This window comes from Malus domestica, chromosome 06 (genome assembly GCF_042453785.1).
Source record: "Malus domestica chromosome 06, GDT2T_hap1".
Classification (NCBI taxonomy): Eukaryota; Viridiplantae; Streptophyta; class Magnoliopsida; order Rosales; family Rosaceae; genus Malus; species Malus domestica.
In genome coordinates, this window is record NC_091666.1 from 9,652,054 (window position 1) to 9,675,863 (window position 23,810).

At 37.7% G+C, this 23,810-nt stretch overlaps 1 protein-coding gene, 1 long non-coding RNA gene and 1 pseudogene across 2 annotated transcripts; 2 read left to right on the forward strand and 1 right to left on the reverse strand.

The window, feature by feature from the left end:
• Window positions 1-6,806: 6,806 nt before the first annotated feature.
• LOC139196788 (uncharacterized) lies at window positions 6,807-7,904 on the forward strand (annotated as a pseudogene).
• Window positions 7,905-8,370: 466 nt separating this feature from the next.
• LOC139196789 (uncharacterized) lies at window positions 8,371-10,588 on the reverse strand. Its single transcript, XM_070823130.1, has 2 exons — window positions 8,960-10,588; window positions 8,371-8,388 (listed from the first exon to the last, which is right to left on the reverse strand). The coding sequence occupies exons 1-2, from the start codon at window positions 10,586-10,588 to the stop codon at window positions 8,371-8,373; spliced, it is 1,647 nt and encodes a 548-aa protein (XP_070679231.1).
• Window positions 10,589-21,038: 10,450 nt separating this feature from the next.
• Window positions 21,039-22,287, forward strand: LOC139197262 (uncharacterized). The gene is made up of 2 exons (XR_011582499.1): window positions 21,039-21,230; window positions 22,058-22,287. It is a non-coding gene; the product is annotated as an uncharacterized lncRNA (long non-coding RNA).
• The last annotated feature ends 1,523 nt before the right edge of the window (window positions 22,288-23,810 follow it).

Sequence of the window (23,810 nt, forward strand, 5' to 3'; positions counted from 1 at the left end):
TAAGTGAAGAACTATGACATTAAAAGTGTTGTCCTCTTTATGATAGACTTATCTAACATGTTCTTCCAATGATACATTATCAATAGGAAGATTGTGAGGATTAGACTACTTAGGTACATATACAATCCATTTAACACAATCTTTGGGATTGTGGTACCAAATCCGGAAACTAAAGCATTCGGCTTTTCTTAGTCAAGTTTTGGATAGCGTTTGCAAATATATTGGTAAACAAATAAATAACGAATATAAATTGATTGATTTTAAGCCATTTGATCCAGGTCTTTAAATCAAATAGCACCACCCACTATTTTTGGCACATTCCACATCCCTCATTGGAATTCGAGAGTTTTGGATGAAACTCTTAGTAGGGTATGGGAGACTCACCATTACCAAGCCCACCTCAGAAGAATATCATATTGGCTAGCAACAATAATGATGAGAGGATAACGCTTTAGCCATTTACAACTTTGGTAATTACCCATCTAATTTGGCCTCTAGAAAATGATGCCTCAGAAGAATATCATATTGGCACCATTGCACTTAGTTAAGTCATTCCCACCATGCTAGTTCAAGTAGGGGTTCAAGAATGGCCTCAGAAGAATATCATATTGACCATACTCGTTGCCTACCTTCACTTCATCATATGTTTATAGGCTTCTCCTGAATGTAAACACATACTTTGCAAACCCCAGAACTGGACGAATACGGTGTATGAGTCACAAACGATTGAAGCCCACCATGGTGGAAGGCCTACGAAGAGATGTTCAAAGCATCTCTTGCTTATCAACTTAATAATGGTTTGGTTAAGGATTTTAGGTCTCATCACATATAAACATACATTTTAATCTCATTAAAACAATTTTGGTCCTATTACAACTATTGGTCCATGTGATTGATTTAGTAGTATATAATACTCCTATTAAGCTTGTAAAACGGTTTTTAAAGCAAGAGTATATGGTACTACTAATATAAGGTTTGCATTCATTGATGGACTATATAGTTGCCTTAGGGCCTTAGGATGACTATGAACCTTTGATTCGATCCAACACGAGCCTAGTGTTGAATCTCGGTCTAGGGATGGTGATTGATTTTAGTTACGCGTTTAATCACATTAAGGCGTGTTGTCTTAGGGGCGTTGGACCCTCTACTCCATTTTCATGCATATCAAATAATACAAGAAAGGAGTACTTCAAAGTAAAGATGAGCTTATGCTCTTTACAACATTTGAATAATACAAATTACTTTAAAGTAAAGAAGAGCTTATGCTCTTTTACAACATTTGATCAAATCAAATTACAACCAAAATCTAATCTACACATTCCCATGGTTCAAACAAATTTGAAACGGCATTTCACATAGCTCAATTATCGTAGGCTTAGGTTCATAATCACCCTTTAATTAATCAACACTTTAACTAATTAAATTGAATGCAACATTTTCATTTGGTTTTTGTATCCATAAAATTGATTTAAATGTAGCTAAATGAAATGAAAATCCAATTCTCATTTAAAGAGACAAAACAATTTTGTTCTCAACTTAATTTGGGCCAAAATGCAATAACCTCAACTTTTGGGCTATATTGCAAAAACATAAACTTTTGGGGTCATTTTGTAAAAACACAAAAGTCCACTACTTCATGTAATTACAACTAGAACCCAAAAATTTCAACAAATGCAAAAACTTCATTAAAGGAGCAAAACAATTTGTCCTTTAGCGTTTTTGGACCTAAACGTGAAAACGTAAACTTTTGGGCCAAAGTGCAAATACACAAAAGTATCAAAACTTTATGTAATTGCATAAAAGCCCCAAAAGTACTCCCATTGAGGGAGTGGCCGGTTTAGGAGAGGTGAAAGGAGTGATGTGTGTGTTGATTGGTAAGTTTGACATAAAGCATGCAAGTGGTGCAAGTGGTGCAAGTGGTGCAAGTGGTGTGTGTGAAAGGGAATTAATCCTTACACACCCACCAATAATTCCATCACCTTTCTAAACAAATATCTAATACATTTAAACATATGAAAAACATAAAACATAAACTTTATGAAATAAATCAAAACTTTGAATCAAAACACCAAACTTTTTGCTCTTGGCAAAAATGTCAAGAACAATGAAGAACACTCATGAAAAAGTCAAAAATTTCCATGAACATTTTTCACACAAAAACATCCCAAAACCATTCAAACTTAAGGGAAATAACATATAACCAAACTAGGGTACATAGGGGTTCCAAAAGTCACTTGAAAACACTTTTAACAAGTCAAACATGAACCCAAAAATCCACCCTTTGGATTTGGCCGAATTTTCCCAAAAACATGGCACTAAATGTTAGCTCCAATATTCATGCTCATATGAACTACATCTACAACATTTGAGATGGCAAATTTTCTAACAAAATTTACATTCAAAGAAACAAGAATAAAGCTTGTAACATATTACAACTTTTAAATCAAAGACTATGAACTACAAAACCCAAAAGGATTCACCAACTACTAGACCTAGGCTCTGATACCACTTGAAGGAAATATTGTGAAAAACATGTTCATTTGAGCAACATCTATAGCATGCAATTAACAATTAAAAGGCGGAATCATGCTTGCATGCACTCAAAAACAAAACATTAACCATGAAATTCAAAGCCTAGTAGATTGGTGAACCTTGACTCAACTTAAAACAACATTTGTTAGTTGAAAAATTATACCTTTGTAGATTCCTCTTTGCATAAGCAAAGGCTAATCACCCAAAGAGAGGGCCTTCATTCCTTGCATCTTAGATCTATGGATTTGGATGGATGAAATGGTTCTCCAAGTTCCCAAAATTGAGAACCTCTAAGTCTCTTCACCAAGGTTAGATTGGAGAAGAAATGAGTGACCTTGGAGTAGTAGGATTGCTAGCTAAACCCTCCAAGGAGGCCGGCCATTTTAGAGAGAAAGGAGAGCTTATGTTCTCATCCTTTCCCCAAAAGAAAACTCTAAATGAATTTTGGCTATAAAGTCATATTTATACCTTTATTCATTGGAGTGGCAAACTTGTAATTAAGTCCAAAACCCACTCCTTTAACTAAATGGCCGGCCATAGGGTTTCATTGGGCTTTTAAGGCCTTTGTGAATTATTTGTCATTAAGTTGTCATACAACTTAGGTCAATGGGCTTGACGTTCGAAGCCCATTGGGCCTTGAGGCTCAAAACTAACCCATGGTCTTTTAACGAACTTTATTCGTTTGATTAATTAACATATTAATTAATCCTTGCCATAAATAATTAAACCATTTAATTATCCTTACTCATCTCCATTATTTCTTCAATCTCCACCTTACACGGTGTACGATCCATTAGGTTCCTTTTAGCGAGGCAGTGGGCGATTAAAACCATTTCAAATCGATTGTGAATTGAAACTTACTTTCAATTTTCCCTTTAGTGATTATACACATTTAGGGCTTCCACAAACCATGAGTGACACCTAGCAGTATGTCATGGTTACCTAAGCTAATCAGAAGAGGTGGAGAACCTATTCAGTTTAGGATTACAATGCAATATGGTCTTTCTCTAATACAATACTCTTGACCACATTGTTTGGTTTGATAGTTTATTCATGTCTATTATCCAATGTGATTCGTGTGCTTATATGATTACCTTGAATGTGATTTGGAATGACTTCCTAAATCTCATTCATGCTCTGGCCAGAGATTCTTAATCATATCATAGAGTATTCTCCCTCAAACGGTTTGAAGGTTAGAGATCCCTTGTTGCGCATTCACTTGCCTCCATGGCTAAGTGGCTTAACCCCGACGATGCCATGGACACCCGCGGATGGGGTGACTTTTACATAATCAAAGATCAAGTACCTAACCACAAGACAACTATGATGCCTCAGGTCAAAGGACTACTTTGCATTATCTCAACCATGAGTTCTCATGTGACATGAATATGAGAACTTTTTGTTGATCGTGTTCAGTGAACTCATTCTTTATTGAGCACCTACGTACTTGTCTTGATGTCACACACACCAATGACTCAAGACTAGTCACTCTCCCTGAGAGAAGACACGGCACGTACTGATCTTAACGGACTACCAATGCCCAATTGGCAATCCTATGATCAGGAACGTTTAGGATGCGTCTACGAAAGAATGGTCTCATGAATCTAACTTCTTTATATCGCATTCTCCCAATCACATATTCCTTGGACTTATCGTTTAAGCGTATAACATTTACATGAGACGGCTCAAACAATAATCTTTGCCCTTGATATTAAACTAGATTAGTTTAACATGTGAAATGTCCGTAAAGTATCATCATATGATTGGTTTTAGGGCACATTTCCAACAATACACTGCAATCTCTATCATCAACATTTACTCATCTGGAACTTACCTAAGCGTCCGCAACGTCAAATACTAACATACATAACTACTACTACATATTCTAAAATATAAAACAGTTGACATGGCATTTAAAATGCAAAATCATTTAAATCATTTTTCTGGGAAAAACGTAGAGCATATATACATATATTGAAAACCAAAAGCCCACTCACCTTGGATTCTGCGCTACAACTCCCTAGTACACACATCAAGGCATCACGAACAATCGGCGCCTAGAACAATTATCAAATCATGTCTCAGAAATCTTATCGACAAAATATGTAACTTACATAAAACACACCCTACATAATTCGATCTGGAAGATCCGCATCACAGACTTCTGATCCCTTACTTCCAAAGATCCACATTATGCTTATAGAACAACATCCTAAAGTTTCATTACAATCCAACGGTTGGATCTCCGCCAATTACAAATTCAAGTGGGGGTTAATGTTTTATTATATCAACTTACAAATCCAATTCAGGAAGATCTGTATGTTGGATTTCCAATCCGTAAGTTTCTATGGTCCTCAAATATTACATACTATAACATATTACAGTCTGGTGACAATCTAACGGTCGGATCGTCGATTCATATTTTTACCAAGTAACGTATCTTAATCAAACTAGGTTCACAATAATCAAATCACAACATACGGATATCAAATCTAAAATCAAGATATAGATTTAACGTAAAATAGCATTGGCGGTCCACTGACCACGCGCCGCCACACACGCCACCGCCGGTGGCCGTCAGCCGCCCCGACTCGCCGAAAAATTCAACTATTTCTAAAAATTACCAAATTTTACAGGGATGGAGATCTCAATGAGTGGAGCAACTTTCATACATGTGACTAAGGACAATTTGGCTGGGAAAAGCCCCAATTTAGCTCGAATCGTACGGAACCCTAAACTTAGGTGTGTTCAATTCGACCTCTAAACTCACTCCAACGCCTTAAACATTGCTTAGGCTTTGTTCCTGGGGTTGAGGGGAGTCTAGTGGTGGTGGTAATTTACTGGGTAACTTCACAATCGTCGAATTTCGCCATGGCACCCACGGAACCCACGGGTTTCATTCTACTCGAATTCAAGCTCAAACCCAATAAAAATTGGTTGGAAATGGAAGAGGGGAAGATAAGGATTAGTTTTTGGTGGTGGTGAGGGTTGGATCGCCGGAAAAACGACGAAAAAGTGTCAGGAAGGCGCCGGTGTGGATGGTGCCCAACGGGTTATACGGGCCAACTCGTGTCTCCCCCCTTTTCTTCTCTCCTTTCCCCTCCTTTCTTCTGTTTCTGATTGGTCACCTCATTCCCTCCTTGGCTCATCCGTTCCCTCATCTCTCCTTTTCTCTCCTCAACTCTCTATCTTGGCCACCCACGTGGCAAGTTTCTTACTACTCCAAAATTGCTGGAGCCTTCTAGATGAGGGCCAATTTACAATAATACCCCTAACTTTAAACGTTAATAATTCTCTCGTTATAACTTCAAATCACGTTCTGTTTGCACCCATGTGTTCGTAGTGACAAGTACTACCCAAATAAGTCAAGAAAACAAATCTTACATGACAGGACAAGACGGTTAATAAAAATCAACGTATTTGCCAAAAAAATGGCATTTTCGTAAATTCACGTATTAAAGTTATAAAAATCAAAATTTTTAGGGACATGTTGTTACAGATGTCGCATAGAGAAGAAGGAAAAATAGGGCCGGCCCAACTTATTTAAACTGCTATAATTCAATTCTCCTAGAAAGAGGTCTTTCAATCAGACTAGGAAACCAAATAAATCAAAATAAATTAGGAAACATAATCATAAATTAAATAGTAAAATTCGCCCAAAATCTGCACAGCCGCGTTTTTTTATCCATATATGCTCCAAAACTAGCCCAAGATAGTTGGATTTAAACCTTGGAATATTTTGAACACTTCTAAAGAAGGCCACGAACCCATCAGATGTCAACTTGGGCTCCAAATTAAGCCCAAAAACATCACTTTCTAGCAACGCACACAACTTCATTATTCCATCACTAAAAAATAACTGTTTGGTAGAAAAAGCCGAAATTTTGACACGAACACGCCAAGAGACACACAAAAGTCCTCCAATTTGATCACCCCAAAATTCGTACATTTGATCAAGTTTTTCTCTAGAGGAAATCGAATGTCCTATATTGAAAATATAAAGCAAAGTATCAAAATTCTACCAAAACATACAAAGAATAGGATATATACATATATATATATATATGTATATATATATTCATCAATGAAAACAATTCAAATTTAACGTAGTCAAGATATTAAGGTTGACAAAAAAGAACTGATATTAAGGTTATATAAAGTGGACCGGCAACATTTCGATCATAAAACATTCAGCAGCACACAATCATAACACAAAAGCTCTACCCTCTAGCCCAGAAAACATCACACAAGATCTTCAGAAGCTGAGAAAGAAGATGGACGGCTGCAACGTCGACGGGAATCTGAACCAGGACAAGTTCAGTGCTCCTATGCCTTGGATTGGCATTATATTGCAGCAGCATCCTTAGCCTGCCTAATTGCAATGGCTGCCGACGTTATCCATGGCTTTAGACATTGGAAACTCTGGTTCCCTTGCAAGTTTTTCTCCATCAATGCAACTTCTTTGACCATGATCGGTGTTGCAATTAAACTGTCAGTGGATCTCAATACTCCAATGCCTGGCCACCAGGATCAGCTCGCAAAGCTCAGCAGTTCTGTCTTGATTTGCACAGTAATGGGTAACACTATGCCTTCTCTTGGAGTCATGAAAAATACAGAAATCATGATGAATGCAATTGCTTTTAAAATTCTGGTTATTACCGTTATCGTGAATATTTGCATTCAATTAGCTACTGGTGCAATCTTTGTTTTCTGCATGGAGCATGCTTTCATCATGCTTGTTTTATTTATCATGATGAATTTCTCTGCTTTAACCATTCCCGTATGTAAACGATATTTAGAACACAAGTACAATAAAAGGTACCAATTAGCTCTAAAAGATAGCAGAAATGAAACAGGCAAAACAGCGGTTACCAAAGTTAAAAGAATGTCTGATGAAACATTGGATGATGGCTCATACCTCTAGTCCCCAGTTTGTGGTCGGGCGTTCAGCGACATGCACAACTTCTGGAGCATTTTGTCTTTTGAGTGCCATGATTTCACCAGAAGCCATGGTTCGGACTTACTGGATGCCCTGGACATTTACATTTTGCAGCGGCAAGTCTGACTACAAGTGGTCAACCACTTTGGTTCTTACTGTGCAGACAATTGGTCCTGCATCAAGATGGTTCATTGCCATAAATTTCAGATGCGCAAAAAGAGGAAACAAAAGCTACAATGGAGAATTTAAAGTAGAAAGGTACGGGACCCAGGGACTGATAGAGTTGAAAGAAAGTCCATTAACATTGAGAATCAGAAATAGGCACTGCAGGAAACTTGTTCACGGCACAAGAAACAAACTTTTAGACTTGTGTATTGCAATGCATACGGGCAATCAGTGGCGGAGCCAGGAATCTTACCACAAGGGGTCGTAGTGTAAAAGTCCAGAAAAAAAATTTAGGATGGAAATGTTAAAGTTAATGCTTTACTTAAACTGATTCTGTGTAAAAGGGCTGACTGTTGCCTTTATCAGTCGACCTATTCTATTTATCAGTCGACCCATTCTATTTATCAGTCGACCAATTCTATTTATCAGTCGACCCATTTTATTTATCAGTCGACCCAATTACTTCAGTCGGCTTATGTATTGAACTGATTCTGTGTAAAAGGGCTGACTGTTGCCTTTATCATTCGACCCATTCTATTTATCAGTCGACCCATTTTATTTATCAGTCGACCCAATTACTTCAGTTGGCTTATGTATTGAGCCATATATATCAGAAATATCTGAATGAAAAGATAAGATCTCTGTTTTAAGAAAAAGCATCAGCCCTCTGTTTCCAAAGCTCTCTGCACTCTGTTTCTTTGATTTTCAATCTTTATCATTTTATTCAAGTTTTATTAATGATGAAAGATTGTCTAAATACCAACAAGAAAAACATGTTGAAAATGAAATCATAGTACTTTCATTCATAATTCATAACGGAAACAATATTACAAGCTATAATTGTCCACGACGAGGTTTCATATTTTGAAAACGAAGCATTATAGCTTCAGTTTCAATACAAGAAAAAATATCTCTCTCAATATAAACAAGCAAGCTATCACTCAACCATTGATCTCCCATTTTGTTCCTAAGTGGACCCTTAACAATATTCATGACAGAAAATGCTCTCTCCACTGAAGCAGTTGCAACTGGTAAAACTAAAGACAATGTAATGAGCAAATATACATAATTGAATACTTGATGCATCCTTGTCTCCACCATTTTTTTTGCAAGATCACCAATCCCTTCCAATTGAGAGAAATCACTACTGGAACGCACATAATGAATATAAATCTCAAGTTGATCTTCAAGTGCCAAATGATCTTCATCCGAAAAGTCTTGAGGATAAAATTGAGCAAGACGAAGTAACTTTGGTTTATCAAAAGCTACAAATGAATCTTTCGGACTCAAACATGCCAAACAAATAAGCAACTTGGTATTTACCTCATTAAAGCGATCCTCTAACTCCGTAATTTGCTCATCAATGACATAAATAAAGAGCTCCACACGATAATGATGACGATTTGTCTTTATTGGAGAATTACGCCTTGACCTCCCTGGAAGTATAAATGCCTCTTCCATGTTAGGAACATCAATATAATGTTTTTCACAAAAAGAAGATACTTCATCAACCAATGCATCGAACCCATTATTCCTTATCCAATGTAGCTTTTCCTTGCATGATTTCACTAAAGCCATTGCATTCACAATTTCTTGATCTTTCCTTTGCAATGCTTGTGACAAATCATTTGTGAGTCCCAATATGACTTTCATCAAGAAAAGGTGAAACACAAACTCAAAAGTACGTATATCTCTCATTAACTTATTTGCTTCACCCGCACTTTCATTGGGATTATCATCAATAACCATTTGAAGTACATGAACCACGGATGAAAACATGGAAATGATGCTAATCAAGGTACCATAGTGTGAGTTCCATCGTGTGTCACCGGCACGTTTGAGACTTGTTTCTTGATTTAAGCCTCGCCCCGTTATAAGACAATCATTTTCAAAAGCTATCACAAGCTCTTCTTGAAGTTGCTCTCTAAGTAAATCACGCCGCTTACAAGATGCTCCAACATGATTAACCACACTATTAGCCGTTGCAAAAAAAGAGGCAATGTCTATATTCTTTTTTGCTACGGCAACAAGAGCTAGTTGAAGTTGATGAGCAAAGCAATGAACATAATATGCACAAGGTTGTTCTCTCAATATCTTTGTTTTAAGGCCATTCAACTCACCTCTCATATTGCTAGCACCATCATAACCTTGTCCTCGTAGCTTGGAAATGCTCAAACCGTAGCGAGAAAATAATGTGTCAATAGCATTCTTTAGTGAACTTGAAGTAGTGTTGGTAACATGTTGGATACCCACAAATCTTTCAATTACATGCCCGTTGTCATCCACATAACGCAACACCATAGCCATTTGCTCTTTCACCGACACATCACGTGCTTCATCCACCAATATTGAAAAAAATCTATCTTTTAGACCATCCATGATAGCATCAAGTGTTTCAAGGGCACATGAATTCACAATTTCTTTTTGAATGCTAGGAGCTACTAATCTGAGATTTCCCGGAGCATTTTCCATCACAACTTCTCTAACTTTATCATTATTATCTGCAAGGAATTGCAATAGCTCCAAGTAATTTCCCCTATTGCTTGAAGTGGCACTTTCATCATGGCCACGAAAAGGAAGACCTTGTCGCAATAAAAACTTAGTGCACTTGATTGATGCATTCAAGCATGTGCGATAAGCCTTACGAGCTTGGTCAGAGTGTTTGCTCACTGCCGTTTCAATATGTGTAGCTTGATTCATCAAATTTGTAGCAGCTTCTCTAGCCTTATTATGAACACTCCCAACCGGTCCAACATGCATCTTAAATCTTTCTCTCCCTTTCTTCCAAGTCTTAAATCCATCTCCAGTGAAAGCTTCACTACCCACTTGTGCAAAATTGGTTTTAAAGAGATAGCAATAGAGACAAAATGCCGCATCTTTAGATATACTATACTCCAACCAATCAAACTCATCAAACCATTGGGGAATGAAGCGTCGATTAATTCCCGACATATTAGTTATTGGGAAATTATGACCTCTAGGTTGACAAGGTCCTTTTTGTAGATATGATCTTCGGACCTCATCTCTCATATTAGCATCATAATCTATCGAGTTCTCAATCCAAGATCCGCTTCAAGATTACCCAAAACATCATCTAACTGACTTTGCCTTGAACTTGGAGTTCTTGAACTATCAACATTATTCGAACTACCCGAACCCGGTGATGACTTTCTCTTAAAAAACCGTTCCATAATAATTCTACATATACAAAATAATGAAAATAAATACTCACAATATAAACAAACCATCAATATAATCAAAATAAATATGAATTGAATTTCAATTAAATTAAATATATTCTACATATACAAAATATTCAAAATAAATACTCACAATATAAACAAACCATCAACATAATCAAAATAAGTATGAATTGGATTTCAATTAAATTAAATATCTCATCTTGCATTCTACATATACAAAATAATGAAAATAAAAACTTACTTGAATTGTGAAATTTCACAATAACAATGAGCAAATACAAAGAGCAAAGCTGGTGGAGCAAGGGAGGAGATGGAGTTGGAGGCACCTTAATGGCGGCAGCAAGGAAGGAGATGGAGTTGAGGGTTTGGGGGGGGATTGAGTTTGGAACTTAGGGTTGGAGGAGGAGAAACAAAAGCAATTTGGGGGTTTTGGAATGAAAGGCTTCGAATCTGTGTGAAATAAGGCTGAAAAGGACACGGTCGGTATTTTTTTTTTGTTCAGACCTGCCCAGGACACGTTGGGTATTTTTTTTTGTTCAGATCATTTAAAAAAAATTCCTGGGTCAAACCGACGTTGTTTTGCCCAGGTTTTAAAAAAAAAAACAGGCGCGCGCCTGCGCCTTCGTCTTCGTCTTGCTCGGCCGAGAGTTCTTTCGGACCTTTCATCGAACACTTGGTGTGCAGCCAAGGGGTCACACCAGCAGCTCCAAGGGGTCGCACCAGCAGCTCCAAGGGGTCTCTAAGGTTGTTTCCATGGCTTCCAAGGGGTCGTGTGACCCCATTGACCCCACTGTGGATCCAGCACTGCATGCAGTTTACATTCTTGGCAAAACTGAAAACATTCAGAATATTCTAGACCATAGAATTCCCCCAAGTATGGACCCTGGCCAAATTTCTTGCATTGATGAATGGTGTTTGTTGCACAAGGAGGGTCCCTTGGCCTTCCCTTCTTCATCTCCATCAGAGGGTGACGGAGCCTCTTTTCTTTTAAGTGACTTTTACCTGGTGATGGACTAAAATTTACTAGCCCAGAGTTTGCAACAGTGGCGGATCTTCATTCACATGTTAGTACAAAAGGAGTTGAAACCACTTTCAGATTTTTCTATACATTTATTTTTGTGGGTATTCGAAATTAATGTAAATATGTAATAGATATTATTGATAGCAGCAAACAAAACTATAAAGCATGATCTTATCTTTTCTGAATGGAACCCCCTTCCCGTGATGAAATACTTTTGTAACTCAAAGAAAAAAGATACACTTGCTTGTTCGTCTATTTCAGTTTCTTGGTTATTCCTGCTATCGGGGCATGAAGCTTAGTATGCAAATGTTCTGGTCAGGTGTCGCTTAGAGAGGCACGGGATCAGAGGATCCAAATGCAATTGTAGTAGTATGTGTTGCGGCCGTGTCTTCGAGGTCGAGCTCGATTTTCTCTTGTTGCGCTAGCTTCATAATGAGTTCTTTGAGGATGAAGCACTTGCCAATAGGATGGCTCACGATACGATAGTACTTGCAGTACCTAGGATCGTTCATGCGATTGATTTCTTCAGGGTACTTGCATTCTGGTAACTCAATCACCTTTTTTTCCAGCAAGTCATTTAACATTGCATCCATGTTTGAGTTAGGAAAAGGGTATGCCTTCTGCTCCAATTTCCTCAAGGTGCTTTTGTACCTGTCTTGGGTGTGAGGAGGCTTACCTCTCTTTGTCTCCTTTTCTTTGGTTTTGGAAGAGAGCTTGATAGGCGCGGATGAGATCTTGACGGGCACAGCGTTGACAGTAAAAGCTTCCTTGGGGTAAACACCTTGTCCTTCTTGAAGTTGATGATTGACTTCTTTTTTCATGGTGAGCAATGCTTAGCTCTATGTCGTGGGCTGAAGGAAATATTTGTAAAAACATGTTCTTTTAAGCAACATCTATAGAATGCTATTAACAATTAAAAGGCGGAATCATGCTTGCATGCAATTAAAACAAAACATTAACCATGAAATTCAAAGCCTAGTAGATTGGTGAACCAGGACTCAACTCAAATCAAAGTGAGTTGAGAAATTATACCTTTGTAGATTCCTCTTTGCATAAGCAAAGGCTAATCACCCAAAGAGAGGGTCTTCATTCCTTGCATCTTAGATCTATGGATTTGGATGGATGAAATAGGTTTCTCCAAGTTCCCAAAATTAAGAACCTCTAAGTCTCCACACCAAGGATGGATTGATGAAGAAATGAGTGACCTAGAGGAAGCAAGATTGCTAGTTAATTTCCTCTAGGGTGGCCGGCCTCTTTAGAGAGAAAAGAGAGCTTTGTCTTCTCATCCTTTCTCCAAAAGAAACCCTAAATGAATTTTGGCTATAAAGTCATATTTATACATTAATTCATTGGAGTGGCAAACTTATAAATAAGTCCAAAACCCACTCCATGTCTAAATGGCCGGCCATAGGGATTCATTGGACTATTTGGGCCTTTGTGAATCATTATTCATTAAGTTGTCATACAACTTAAGTCAATGGACTTGACGTTCGAAGCCCATTGGGCCTAAAGGTCCAAAACTATCCCGAGGTCTTTAACGAACTTATTCGTTTAATTAATTAACATATTAATTAATCATTGCCATAAATAATTAAACCATTTAATTATTCTTACTCATCTCCGTTGTTTCTTCAATCTTTACCTTACACGGTGTACGATCCATTAGGTTCCTTTTAGCGAGGCAGTGGGCGATTAGACCTCTTTCAAACCGATTGTGAATTGAAACTTACTTTCAATTCTCCCTTTAGTGATTATACACGTTTAGGGCTTCCACAAACCATGAGTGACACCTAGCAGCATATCATGGTTACCCAAGCTAATCAGAAGAGGTGGAGAACCTATTCAGTTTAGGATTACAAATGCAATACGGTCTTTCTCAAATACAATACTCTTGACCACATTGCTTGGTTTGATAGTTTATTCATGTCTACTATCCAATGTGATTCGTGTGCTTATATGATTACCTTGAATGTGATTTGGAACGACTTCCTAAATCTCATTCATACCCTGATCAGAGATTCTTAATCATCTCATAGAGTATTCTCCCTCAAACGGTTTGAAGGTTAGAGATCCCTTGTTGCGCATTCACTTGCCTCCATAGCTAAGTGGCTTAACCGCAACTATGCCGTGAACACCCTCCTGATGGAGTGACTTTGATATAATCAAAGATCAAGGACTTAACCACAAGACAACTATGATGCCTCAGGTCAAAGGACTACTTTGCATTATCCCAACCATAAGTTCTCATGTGACATGAATATGAGAACTCTTCATTGATCGTGTTCAGTGAACTCATTCTCTGTTGAGCACCTACGTACTTGTCTTGATGTCACACACACCAATGACTCGAGACTAGTCACTCTCCCTGAGAGAAGACACAGCACGTACTGATCTTAACGGACTGTCAATGCCCAATTGGCAATCCTATGATCAGGAACGTTTAGGATGTGTTTACGAAAGAATGGTCTCATGAATCTAGCTTCTTTAGATTGCATTCTCCCAATCACATATTCCTTGGACTTATCGTTTAAGCATATAACATTTATATGAGACGGCTCAAACACTAATCTTTGCCCTTTATATTTAAACTACATTAGTTTAACTTTGTGAAATGTCCGTAAAGTATCATCATATGATTGGTTTTAGGGCACATTTCCAACAATCTCCCACTTGCACTAGAGCCAATCAGCTTGGTCATCAGTGATGATACCTCTTCTATAGTCATTTCATAAATGGCTGAGTAGTAGGCCTAGACAATGGATATCTATATGTTATCCATAGAAGCAACCTTGAGAATAACGACGTCACCATTATACATAATTCTCAATCATGTGGTTCAGTCTCTCATATGAGTTCGGATCTTGATGAGACCTTGATTCCCTGGTTTGAGCTATCGCCCCATTAGTGTCATAGTGTGATACACTAGATACACTTTCTGGTTGGAACCGAATAGAGAGTTCATAAATGAACTTTCCCATCCAAACAACATTGTTGTAAGCTTTTATATGGCAATATATTTTGCATTCATAATGGAACACACTAAAGTCATTACTTTAATGTTTCCATCCAAATATCTCTTTAGTCATAATAAAGAGATATCTGTTTATCTCTTCATTCATAATGAAGAAACATCCAATGATGGATTAGATTCATAATCTAATACATTTACGCTTCCATTACGTTACTCTAATTCTTCCTCAATTATTGAGGAATCTATCCTTTAGTATTTCTTAAATACTTAAGGACTCACTTGACAGTTGCCATGGTTCTAATCCTGGGCTTGTACTGATATCGTCTTGTACCTTTCTAGGTACAACTCATATCAATGTTTTTCATACAATATGAAATACATAAATCACCTTTCTGCTTACGCATAAAGGATTCTATTTACGCATTATTTCTTTGGGAGTCAAAGATTACGTTCTCTTTGAGAAGAGCAACTTCTTAGTCTCACTAGAGTTGTCCTTTTGATTGAAGTTCATCATCATATGAGAAACTTCCTATCATCTTTTGTCTATATTTAGGGCTTGATATAATCCAATTATATCCTAAAATCTATCAATATAGATTTCCATCCCATGTATATAGATTATGTCTCCCATATACATTCTATCTTCATATAATGTTTTAAAGTCATAACTTTAACGAAGAAGTATTCTTTTCATTTCCAAAATTAATATATCATATATATGTTAAATTTTAGGAATATGATTAACTCCCACTAATCTTTTGTAAACCTAGTAAACAAAAGATTCATTTACATCTTTATGAGAAATCAAACGATTTGATCCTTTTCTCATAAAATGCTTATAGCTCCCACTCGCTTGCTAAGATTCATGATGGATGGATCTCTACAACTTACATGTCTTGTGATTTATAGTTTTAGACATATATTATCAAGACTATCTTAATAATGGTTTCGGAAACTCATATTATGTCCAAACATTGAATCACCATTTAGTTGTAGCTAGCAATCTTCGAATTAATTGAAACCAAGACTATCTCAAAAACGGTTTCTTCAAAGTCACCCATTCTCTTTGATTGTAGTCACCTTAAGCTACCAATTAGCTTATGAAGGTTTCATTATTTCGGGTCAAATGGTACTTTACCATTTCCTTGAGTATATATCATATATACACTCAATGAAGTCATAAGGATTTTCATTCTTATTTCTTTCGAATTAAGAGGTGCAACTCTATGACATAGTCATAAAGTTCAAACCATTCAACTGAGACGGTTTATAAATCCTTCTCGACTATCTTGGAGCTTTTGGTATAGGAACTAGGTTGTTATATTTGTTGATTATTATCTTGTCTCTCAAAGAACCCATTCTTTGAGTTCTATCTCTCATTCATTTGCTCTTAGGCAAATCATATTGTAAGACTACAATGAACTACCCAACAAAACAACATTTGTTAGTTGGTTTATAGAGGCGATATCCAAAAGTTAATTTAAGGATATCCCACAAGATTTTTATCAAACAAATATTGCTTATTAGCACACAACCCCAAATCTTAACATGCTTCAGATTTGTCTTTCTTTCCAACTACATCTTATGGAGTTATGAACATTTTGGAAGATCTTCTAATTGACAATCATATTGTCTTAGAAGTATATATCCTATATATGGGTAATTGATAATATCCAATGAACTAAATCTTATTCAAGTTCGTTCTTCTCCTTATGGAGAAAATCATTATCTTATGATGCTATTCTCCTTGATATCTTTCAAGGAAACTCATCTAAAATGTTACTTTTCCTTGGATCAAATCTAAGGAGGTAAATACTTTAGACGTCTTACTCATCAACTTACATTTCTTGAATTCTTTGAAACATTTTGCAAAGTATTCGGACTTGTGTTTATTCATAATAAACTATAGTCCAACCGAGAGTGATCATCGGTGAATGTCATCTTGCATGAGTAGTATTATGTTGCGGACAAGTGCCACTAACATCTAAGTTAATTAACCTCAACAACTTTGTGATTCTTTCTTCTTTCCAAAAGAATAAAGATTCGAACATTTCGCCTCTATACAATTTTAACAAGAAGGTATTGGATCCGGATCTAACGATCCAAAGCATCCATCTATGACCAACTCGTAATTTATGTTTTAGAGGTATCACAACTCAGTTGGGATTAGTCACTACCTTGCAATCTTTTGGGTTTTAAGCATCATTATTTTCTAGATAGTTAACACTACCATATCATCTCTACTATAGAGACAATCAATTAGATTACTATAATCCAATCATTGACTAATAAAGAACAATATTTTGTCAAACAAAACATTCATCCATCTCTACTATAGTGACGAAATTAAGTTCCTTAAAATTGGAATGCAAAGACAATCTTTGGTTTTTCCAATTTCTTTGGTAGTTCATATGAGGAAGTAAGTACTATCTGCTTTCGCAGAGATCTATATTTTATTCACGTTCCGAATGTGAAGCACATTTTTCTTCTCTCATATATCTTCTACTTCTTATTAGTCACACTTTTACAACGATTGTAAAACATAGTTACTAATACGGAATCAAGCATTCAAGTAGAAGAACCAACTATTTTGAACTATTCAAGAACAATTTACAACACCTTCGAAAGGTGTGTTCTTGACACTTGCAAGACATTTCTTGCAAATACCCCTTCCAATGTCCATCCTTGCATAAAGAAAGTTTGTTCCCTTGGAGTTAATTTTATCTTCTTCATTTGACTTCTCCTTTGACTACAATAGTCATGGTCCCTAAACTCCCACTATCTCTCTTGAAACTTATTTCAATTGTGTTATACACATCAAACATTTTGGAGAGTATGTGTTTATTGTTCACTACATAGTTTACAATAAACTTAGTGAACCATTAGGATTGGGACATAAAGGTGAAGTCCTAGCCTAGTTTCCGTCTCGTTAAGTGGTTTATCACTTCAACATTCAATGATTCAAAATCATCATAAGTCCATGTTGATGGACTATTTTTGTCACCCAACCATTATGTTCTAAACATAATTACAAACTTTCAAGAGTTGTTCAAGGCAATTCTCATTTCTTCATACAACAATTTGTAAGTGAAGAATCATGGCACATAAAGTGTCCATGCCATTGTGCTTTCTTCTCAAGTTCTTTGTTCATTTAACAAAGAAACAAGCACTAGTGTTTGCATTGACTAAGGGTTGTTCAAAGCAACTCTTATTTCTTCATACAACGATTTGTAAGTGAAGAATTATGACATTAAAGGTGTTGTCCTCCTTATGATAGACTTATCTAACATTTTCTTCCAATGATACATTATCAATTGGAAGATTGTGAGGATGAGACTACTTAGGTACATATACAATCCATTTAAGACAATCTTTGGGATTGTTGTACCAAGTCCGGAAGCTAAAGCATTCGGCTTTTCTTTGTCAAGTTTTGGATAGCGTTTGCAAATATATTGGTAAACAAATACATAACGAATATAAATTGATTGATTTTAAGCCATTTGATCCGGGTCTTTAAATCAAATAGCACCACCCACTATTTTTGGCAAATTCCATATCCCTAATTGGAATTCGAGAGTTTTGGATGAAACTCTTAGTAGGGTATGGGAGACTCACCATTACCAAGCCCACCTCAGAAGAAAATCATATTGGCTAGCGTTAATAATAATGAGAGAGTACGCTTACTCATTTGCATCTCTTGCAAGTACCCATCTCATTTGGCCTCTAGAGAATGATGCCTCAGAAGAATATCATATTGGCACATTGCACTTAGTTAAGTCGTTCCCACCATGCTAGTTAAAGTAGGGGTTCAAGAATGGCCTTAGAAGAAAATCATATTGACCATACTCGTTGCCTACCTGTACTTCATCATATGTTTATAGGCTTCTCCTGAATGTAAGCACATACTTTGCAACCCCAGAACTGGACGAATACGGTGTATGAGTCACAAACGATTGAAGCCTACCACGGTGGAAGGCCACGAAAGAGTGTTCAAAGCACTCTCACGCTTATCAACTTAATAATGGTTTGGTTGAGGGTTTTTAGGTCTCATCACATATAATCTTTCATTTTAATCTTATTAAAACAATTTTGGTCCTATTACAACTATTGGTCCATTTGATTGTTTTTAGTTGTATATAATACTCTCACTATGCTTATAAAACGGTTTTTAAAGCAAGAGCATATGATACTACTAACATAAACTTTGCATTCATTTGATGGACTATATAGTTGCCTTAGGGCCTTAGGATGACTATGAACCTTTGTTTAGATTCAACACGAGCCTAGTGTTGAATCTTGGTCTAGGGATGGTGATTGATTTTAGTTACGCGTTTAATCACATTAAGGCGTGTTGTCTTAGGGGCGTTGGACCCAACTACTTCATTTTCATGCATATCAAATAAAGCAAGAAAGAAGTACTTCAAAGTAAAGGTGAGCTTATGCTCATTACAACATTTGAACAATTCAAATTACTTTAAAGTAAAGAAGAGCTTAAGCTCTTTTACAACATTTGATCAAATCAAATTACAACCAAAATCTAATCTACACATTCCCATGGTTCAAACAAATTTGAAACGGCCTTTCACATAGCTCAATTATCGTAGGCTTTGGTTCATAATCACCCTTTAATTAATTAACACTTTAACTAATTAAATTTGAATGCAACATTTTCATTTGGTTTTTGTATCCATAGAATTGATTTAAATGGAGCTAAATGAAATGAAAATCCAATTCTCATTTAAAGAGACAAAACCATTTTGTTCTCAACCTAATTTGGGCCAAAATGCAATTACCATAACTTTTGGGCTATATTGCAAAAACACAAACTTTTGGGGTCACTTTGTAAAAACACAAAAGTCCACTACTTCATGTAATTACAACTAGAACCTAAAAATTTCAATAAATTCAAAACTTCATTAAAGGAGCAAAACAATTTTTCCTTTAGCGTTTTTAGGCCTTAACGTCAAAACGGAAACTTTCGGGTCAAAATACAAATACACAAAAGTATCAAAACTTTATGTAATTGCATAAAAACCCTAAAAATACCCTATTTTAATAGGGTGGCCGGTTTTAGGGAGAAAAAGGAGTGGAGATAAGTCCACAAAAATTTGGAAATTTTTCAACTAAGTCATAAAGCCATGCAAGTGGTGTGTGTGTAAGAGAAGTCCTTCTTACACACCCATTGTCACAGCCCGTCCCAGAATTACTTAATACCGAGGACGTGAAATTACAGAAACGCCCTTAAACGGGATTAAGGTGCGTAATTTTGACATTTGTTTTACTTTAAGATCCTAAACTAGGGTTAGAATTATATATTTGTATGTGTTAATAATATATGGGTTAAGGTAGGGCCTTATACCCTAAATCCCTCCCCAAAACCCGTTTTGTTGTCTCTCTCTCATCTCCTTAGTCACACTCTCTCTCTTTCTTCATCTCAGAAACACTCTCTCACTCTCTCTCTCTTACTCTCATTCTCTCTCAAACTCTCGGACAAACACCCAAGACCTTGAAAACTTCACAAGTTAAGGTTGAGGAAGGTAGCATTGTGTTCGTAAGGACCATACGAACACATTGATATTGTTTTCAGGTAAGATTTCCCACGATTCCATGTAGAAAACTTAAGCTCCGAGATTGCTACTGTTCATGAACTTAAATTTGGTTGTGTTTTAGGTTAAACAAAGATCACCACGAGTCTTAGGAAGTCCCAAGGAGGCTCGGAGTGCCTCGTTTGAACAAAATGGACGTCGAGATCGTCGGGTTCGAGTTTGGCCGAAATTGAGGAATTTTGGAAGGTATGATCTCGTAGTTTTTAGGCCTTAAAACCCTTCCAACGTGATAGTACATGTTAAATGCTTCATTTTGGTGTAAAATTCGAAGAAATTGGACGAAAAACGAAGGAGAAAAGTCAATTTGAAATTTTTCCAGAAACCGGCGAACAGTCGCCGGCGACCGGCGACTCGCCGGAGAAGACAGGGAATCTTCCGTCAAGTTTGACGGAATATTCCGACGCCGTTAGTTAACTTTAACGTAAACCGTTAGTTTTTAACGGAATATTCCGGGAATATTCCTAACGCCGTTCACTGTAGCCGTCAGTGTGCCTGGCACGTGACTGCGCGTGGGCCGCGCGTAGGTCCGTACCACGTCAAGCGCGTGGGGGCGCGTGGAGCATCCAAAAATTATTTTAAAAATATGGGGATGATCCTGAGGTTGTGTAGGTCACTGTGGTATATTCATATACCCAATTTGAGCATCGTATGAAGAATTTATTACCTAGTTGGTTTAGGTGCGTTAAATGTGCGTTAAATGATTGTTTTAAGTTATTTCACTTCTAGGTGGAACTTTTAACGAGGACGAGCACATCCAGGGGCGTCAAGGGGGTTACGACCCGGCGACATACCAGTGAGTGGGCATTGCTTTCTATATATATACCTATATACTCGATTTCCCCAGAAATCAATTTTAAATGAAAAATATATTGAAATGAAATGAAATATGATGTGATTGCCATGCATAGAATGTTATGGATATTATGAACTGTCGTATGATGCATATATGTATGATGGTGCTGTGGACGCACAGGTAAGTATTTAATTACTGTTATGTTGAGGATGATGATATATTGAGCTCATATCCTGCACCATGGTTTAGTGCTTATAGTATTCACCGCATCGCACGCTCGCCTTGGATCCAAGTAGATGCTGGTCGTACAGTCCACGCGGAGTGGGTACGACGGGCCAGTCGTAGAGTGTTAGTGAGATTATGACTGGTGGGTGACCTTAGGTTATTGTATACAGATGATTGATGAGAGAAGCACTAGAGCGAATATTACCATGAGTCGTTCAGACTACATTAGGTGGTTCCGACTTATGTGCAGAAGGCCGGACAGGTCACGCGGAGTGACTCCGGCAAAGAGTGAGATTGATAGATGTTGAGCTCTAGGTTCAATCGTTCAGGGCTATTAGAGGGCCTCCGATTGATTATTTCTTTTACCTGATTTATATTATGTCAATGCATTCATACTAAACTGCTGAATTTGGCATGGTACATTCTTTATTGAATCTGTTATAAGATTGTTGATCGAGACAGTTGAGATATATATGCTATATACTATTTTTCTGGGAAAGTATACAGGTTTTCCAAAAAGGGGTTATAAATGTGGATTTATGAAATGTTTTGGAAAAGCTTTATTTTCGCCCACTCACGTTTTCTGTTTTTCGCCCCTCCAGGTTCTAGTTGATAGTTGAGGCGTTGGTGGCCTACGAGGACTGCTTCGGCGTTCTGACAGACTAAATAAATGTAGGATTCACCCGAGGGTGTTGTAAAATAGTTATGGTCCTACTTGACTGCACCTAGACGCTTATGCTCTGTTTATGTGTGTTTAGTACACTCTTATGCACATAGAATGCTAGGTTGTAAATAACTGCAATTAGTGGTTTTCGTTGACTCGTATTTTTTTTTTAAATCGTTTCCGCTTGCGTTATGGTTACGTCACACTCACGTGACGGCCAGCACGTCCTAGTCTTCGGGTTAGGGTGTGTCAGTTTGGTATCAGAGCATAGGTTGCAGTCCTGTATAACTAGTGATTTTACTTATTAATTTTTGGATGTTTTCTGTCAGAATTATGCCGCCTCGTAGAGATCCTCGCCGTGCTGCTGAGCCTAATTTCCCCGATATAACTCAGTTAGGGGCAGCAATGGCTCAAGCTTTTCAGGCTAATATCCGTCCTCCTCAGAGAACGCCCGTAGAGACGATGTATAATCTGAAACTGGAAACTTTTGAGGGAAATGAAGGTTATGAAGGGGCAGAAAAGTGGTTGGATCGGATTGAGCAGACCTTTCAAGTGATGCAAAGTCAAGGAAACCTGCCAGCTAATAGATGGGTGGAGACCACCACCTGGTTTTTGGGCCGTGAGCCAGCGGCGTGGTGGATAAATCAGTCGAGGCACATGGCACCTGAAAGGGCAGCCGAATGGGAGGTATTTAAGGAAAATTTTATGAAGAGATTTGTTCCTCCGGAATATATAGATCGCAAGAAACAGGAATTCACCAGTCTGAAGCAGAGAAATATGTCCGCACATGAGTACTACAGGAAGTTTACTGATTTATCCCGTTATGATTCTGATTTAGCGGGTAATCAAGCAGAAATGCTTCGTCGTTTCAAGCTAGGATCTAAGAAGAAGTACAGAACGTTTGCCAATGCACTTCCCTGTGCCGATTATCATGAGTATTTTGAGATTCTGGTCAGGATGGAAGACTCTGATAATCTTCCGGACAGTGAGGATGAAGAGGATAAGGGTAATGGTCAGAAGAAAAATGAGAAAGGTAAAGGTGTTTCCATTCCAGGACCTCGTCGGACGCAGAATTTCAAGAAAAGTGGAATGAGTTCGAGTTCTTCCAGTGGTGGATTTAGTGCCACAGGTCCGAGGAGAGGAGGTGGTAGGTTTGGTAATGGACCTAGATTTTCTGGTCAGAGAGGTTTTGGTGGTACTGGTAGTTCGGGTTCTCCGTTATGTCGCCGTTGTAATTTCCGACATCATGGGGAATGTAGGAGAATCAGTGGTGCATGCTTTACATGTGGTCAGACAGGACATAGAGCTATGAATTGTCCCCAGAATCAGCAGAGGCCCCAGCAGCCTGTTAGGCCAACACCAGCACCGACTCAACAGAACTTTAATTCAGGCAGTTATGGCTAGGGTGGTCGTGGTGGTGCTTATCACTATCAGGGTGATGCTGCTCCTTATGCTCCGGGACAGTATCACTATTCCCAGGATCCTTATTTTCAGAGTGGATATTCTCAGGATCAAGGAGGTTATACTTCATATCCATCTATGCCAGCTAGCGGATCTCAGTGGTATCTGGGGGGTCAGCCCCAACAGAGCGGAGTTGCTGCTAGTAGTGCAGGGTCGTTTAGGCCGCCTGCCCAGGCAGGTCAAGGACGTACTCATCAGGGACGAGGTAACCAGAGTGGCAGAGGTCGTGG

Coding starts and splice junctions, on each gene's coding strand:
- LOC139196789 (XM_070823130.1), bottom strand. CDS start 10,588: ATGTCGGGAATTAATCGACGCTTCATTCCCCAATGGTTTGATGAGTTT.